Source organism: Onychostoma macrolepis, chromosome 02 (genome assembly GCF_012432095.1).
Source record: "Onychostoma macrolepis isolate SWU-2019 chromosome 02, ASM1243209v1, whole genome shotgun sequence".
NCBI classification, from domain to species: Eukaryota; Metazoa; Chordata; class Actinopteri; order Cypriniformes; family Cyprinidae; genus Onychostoma; species Onychostoma macrolepis.
The window spans coordinates 13,357,008-13,362,147 of NC_081156.1; the positions used below are offsets into that span (position 1 = coordinate 13,357,008).

The window sequence follows — 5,140 nt, forward strand, 5'->3', positions numbered from 1 at the left end:
CAGCCAATAAAATGTCCGTGTGGAAACTCGCGTGATGTAACATCTTGTAATATCGTTCCGATATTTATAAAACACTAGAAACATAATATTAAATTAGATAAACTTTATGGAACTTGGAAGTTATGTAAGTAAAAATGCACACGTATTTTCAAATTATGTATCTTTTTTATAACTATAAGAAAATATCCCAGATGTTTACGACCAGCACACTCTTCCGGCAGAAACAAAACCTACCACTAGGGATGTGATGTAATGTGAGAAAAAAAGAGGCAATTTGACACGACAACATTCTCACTCTCTTGGCCAAGGTTAAGTGTAGTTCACCAGTACATTCTGTATATGTAACTTATCCTCTATAGAGCTTACTGAGCCATTTATATATGAATAAATAGAAACATCAAATACCCTTGTAATTAAAGACTCTTGTAAATCATGCTACATGTAGCTGATATTCTTTCATCCTTTTAGTAGGCTAGTTTATATTGTTCTATCATATCGAATCTATAAACCTTACTAAAATATTAAGTTGGCCTAGTTAGGTCTGTCTGCTATGAATCACAGACTCGCAGTCAAAATTTGAAAGGCAGACAAACCAAATTCATAAATGTGAATTTGTGCTATGTGCAAAATAGTTTTCACATAAATAGTTTTATTTTTATGCATTAACTTTACTATTATAAATAATAATAATAATGCTAATTAATTATAACTATTAACAACATAATGCAATAATATAATAATATTTATTATAATTAATACATTAATTGGTTTATCTCTGAAAAGGAACAAAGGTTTATTTAATGTTATTATATAATTCATATTTTAATATATAGCACTATTATATTAAATAATATTATTCCATCTTTATTAGAGAAAATAAATAAAAAGTGCAATGAATAATGAAAGAGTAGACCTATTATGAGGTAAGAAAAACATTTATTTGGTTATTTGCTGGTTTTGGTATTTTTGCATGAATTCACAAAAAAAAAAATGCTAGTATCGGATACAAGAAAATCTTTTGGTAGGCTATACAGATGCTTTCAAAACGTTATCAGCTGTTTTAGTGAAGGAAAATGTAACATATTACTCATCAAAAACTAGTATGTCTAGATGACATTACACACAAGAAAATGAATAAGATTGTGCTGTAAATATTGCAGAATATCAGTTGGTAACATAAAAAGACCACAACTACAGTAAAAAAAATAAAAATAAAAATAACCATATAAAAGCTAAACTGCTTTTTGGAGGCACAGAGATTGTTGTTAAACTCTGTGCAAGAACATTCTGCAACAGTATGTTATGCATACAATACTACTAACACAATTACAAATTAAGCTTTCAAGATCATTTCAAGCAAAAACATTTTTATATATACTGATACATACAGTGGAACAATTTTATTATTGAACTTACAAATCAGTCTAAGACTTCTGAAATCATGACAAAGAGTTGACTCTTCACAATAATGTGGTCGGGCAGGTTAGGTGATTGCTATAGGGACCCTTCAGCACTGGAACTTGAGAGATGTCCTTTTGACTCTGTTCGTCCAATGGTACTTCAAGATGATGGGCTGGATAGTGGATAATTGAGCCTAAAACACCTAGAGGAGCCATAAATAACACATCTGATTATCAACAGCATAAAAGCATGTGAACACACCTGTCTGATATGACTAATTTTACACATCCTGGGCTTGTCCACTGGTGTTGACCTTTTAAAAGAATAGCTCACCCAAAAGTGAAACTTTGCTTTACGTTTACTGACTCTCAGGCCTTCCAATGTACACATGAGTTTGTTTCTTCATTGAAACAGATTGGGAGAAATTTAGCATTACACCACTTGCTCACCAACGGATCCTCTGCAGTGAATGGGTGCCGTGTTAGAGTTTAAATTGCTGATAAAAACATTCACAACATCCACAACAAGACTTGAGTGCATCGATTAACATCTTGTGATATGGAAAAGCTGAAGTATTTCTAGTAAACAAATCCATCAGGACTATTTTAACTTCAAACTGTTGCCAAAATACGAGTCCTCTATTCATTACATAGCTTTCTGTAGTAAAAAAAAAAAAGAAAATATGCATAGATCAAGCACCATTTACAAGTGAACATAGTCCAAAACCATTCTAAACAAATCTGTTGGTGGATTTTGATGTAAGTGGACAACAGGGGATGGATGTTTTCACTGGAGTTATTATTATTGATTATGGACTTGTATTTTACACCTTAATGATGGATTTCTTTCTTACAAACATGCAGCTTTTCACTTTACAAGATATTAATTGATGGACTGGAGTCATGTGAATTACTTGATTATTGTGATGTTTTCATCACATTCTGACGGCACCCATCCACTGCAGAGGATCCACTGGTGAGCGTGTGCTGTAATGCTGAATTTCTCCAAATCTGTTCTGATAAAGAAACAAACTCATCTACATCTTGAATGGCCAGACGGTGAGTAAATTTTTTGTGTGAACTGTTCCTTTACGGAATGTATGTACATAGCTTTTTAGAAACAGTATGAGACATCAAAGACCTTCTCCATGTTGTTGAGAGTTTATTGCTCATGGATTGTATTTACTTTCTGTAACAATTACTGAAGGAAATTTTTGTTGCTGTAACCTTAAGCAAGGTTGATAGTCAAATTTTTGACTTTACCTCATAAAGCAAAATATTTTCACAAAGTTTTTAATTACACTGTACCATTGTAATGTAAAATGTGGCCAAAGTAGTTAAATATAAGGTGAATATACACCCTCATCACCCTTTTCTAAACCAAGTTGTACTATTAAATCCATTTTAGTGAAATTCACTTCTTATTAACTAGGATAATAGAACATGGCCTACAGATCATCTGAGTCTGGGAACCTTAGATCACTGAGTGCCATCCAGTCGACAGGGACAGCTGTATCAGTGTCAATATATAATCCTCTGTCAGTGTTTATATTGCAGCAATTAAGGCATTTGGTAAACAATTTAAAACATCTCACCTCCTGGCTGATGACCTGCATCGAGCAAAAGAGAAAGAGCAAGACAAAGAAAGGAGAATGAGACCTTGTTACACGTGACTGACACCAAACAAAACATATTTTTATGCACATTGTGATCATTTCATTTTTTATCCATTTAAAAAAATCATTGGTAGTGGTTTGACTGATTTGCAGTGGTGTTTTCACAAATACACGTCACAGCACATGATTCCAGTCGTATGCTCACCGTGTCGCTTGAAGATAAGGAGGCTCATAAAGACAAATCCAATGAAAAGAATAGTGGCGAGAACTGGAGCCATAACTCTTAACACACCGGGCCCTGAAAAACATTCAACAGATACAGACAGATTCAGACACAAGAATCTTGCAGTCATGTATTATTTTATAGTATAGTATTCATAAAATGTTAACAGTTGATACTCACAAAAGTGTAGTGTAAAAAAAAAAAAAAAATGGAGCATTTTTTAATAATTTTCTTTAAGTTAAATAATCATCATAAGTCTTCACCTTCTTGATTCTGGATGTCATTCATCTGTTTAATGAATTCCTCACATTCTTCCTTCAGGTGAATTTTCTCTAGACTCGCATGCTCGGCCTTAAGTGTCCATGGCTGCTTTAGATCCTGTGCCTCTTGCTTCAACACTGTCCATGAATCACTGTCTGAATCTAAAGACAGGAAGTCTTTGCCATTGAGCTGAAACCGGTCAGACAGCTGCAGGACTCGATATCCTCGCAGCTTACATTCCCTCAAACGTTTATATGTACTATAACCTGAAAAATAAAGATGGATTTATTGTCACAGAGTGGTTGCATGACAATACGTGACAGAGCAATATGTAACATAATTCAGATATTTTTACTGAATCCAATAAATGGCACCACTTGGTGGATCTCTTAGGACAACAACATCATTATATGCTCAACAGTTGAGTCCATTTAACGTATTGTTTACACAAATTTGCATGTTCAAACTCAAACATTGCATATGTTCTACTCAATATAATTTACTCAATTATGCATTTTCAACTTTACAATAACCCAAAACAATAAGGAAAATACACTTTATATATAGAGATATACTAAAAATATAACTATTAAAAATAGGTTCTAAATATTGGTTTAGCACATTAAAAAAATCAGTATCGTTAAAAATATCACTGTTCCCTCTCTGATGCTAAATGACATAAAGTGCTGGGTTAAAATGCTTTACTTGCTGTTTGACGGTCATTCTCCACCATCATCTCCAGGATTTCATCTCGAATGGGTCTGACAACAGGTTGCTTGTCGAACTGTCCCTTTAAATGTGCTTCACTGACAAGGATCCTCTCCACGACTGTCCCGTTTAGCAAAACACTGCGCTCGAATTGAATAATTATGTCTAACAACAACAACACACATACGAGGGCTTTATTGCTTGACCATAATTAAAACAACAGATCATAATGGAGGAACATATGAGCAATAGAACAGCAATGCCTGGTTTAGGAATGGTGAAGATGCTTGCTATAACAGGATAAAAGACTTACCCGTTGGAAGAGCCCAGCATATATCTACAAGAAAAGCGATGGTTACAAAGAAGAGCATTTCTGCGTGATATGAAGCGCGAGCGGCGATGACAAAAGTTTGTTTTCGAATCTTGGTTCGCTTTCTTTCGGTTTCTATTTCTAGCATTTTAATTCACACTGCACAGCTTTTTAAAAGACGACTAAAGTATTCAAAATCCAGAGCTGGTGCAAAACCGTCGAGCGCAGTGTGCAGGTTTAGCTTAAACATGTAGACAGTGAGAGCACTTGCGTGTCATTGGCTGTTACCAGGAGAAACTGAGGAGGGAGACTGTCACACCAGGGTGAAAGAGTCTTTAACATATAAACACTGACCTGAAGTTGACATTTAACAGCTATGAAACCAAAACAAAAATACTGAATAGAAACGGCACTGGAGAGACTTTTCAGTCTCTCTCCCTATCCTTAAGACTATCAAAACAACATTTGAAGCATAAAAAGTGTTTGGAAACTAGATAATTAGCCTATTATTATTATTTATTTGTACTGTATTTACAAATGTGACTGAGATGCTGGGATTTTAATGTTAGAAACTGTCATTTTGCGAAGTAAGACTACATAGGCCTATTTCCCATACTTCATT

The 5,140-nt window shown here is 34.3% G+C and overlaps 1 protein-coding gene across 1 annotated transcript; it reads right to left on the reverse strand.

Moving 5' to 3' along the window:
* Nucleotides 1-916: 916 nt before the first annotated feature.
* Nucleotides 917-4,840, reverse strand: LOC131529589 (uncharacterized). Its single transcript, XM_058759368.1, has 6 exons — nt 4,522-4,840; nt 4,206-4,373; nt 3,503-3,766; nt 3,222-3,314; nt 2,996-3,010; nt 917-1,603 (listed from the first exon to the last, which is right to left on the reverse strand). Exons 1-6 carry the CDS (start codon nt 4,664-4,666, stop codon nt 1,461-1,463), a joined length of 828 nt encoding a protein of 275 aa, XP_058615351.1. The 5' UTR covers nt 4,667-4,840; the 3' UTR covers nt 917-1,460.
* Between the last annotated feature and the right edge of the window lie 300 nt (nt 4,841-5,140).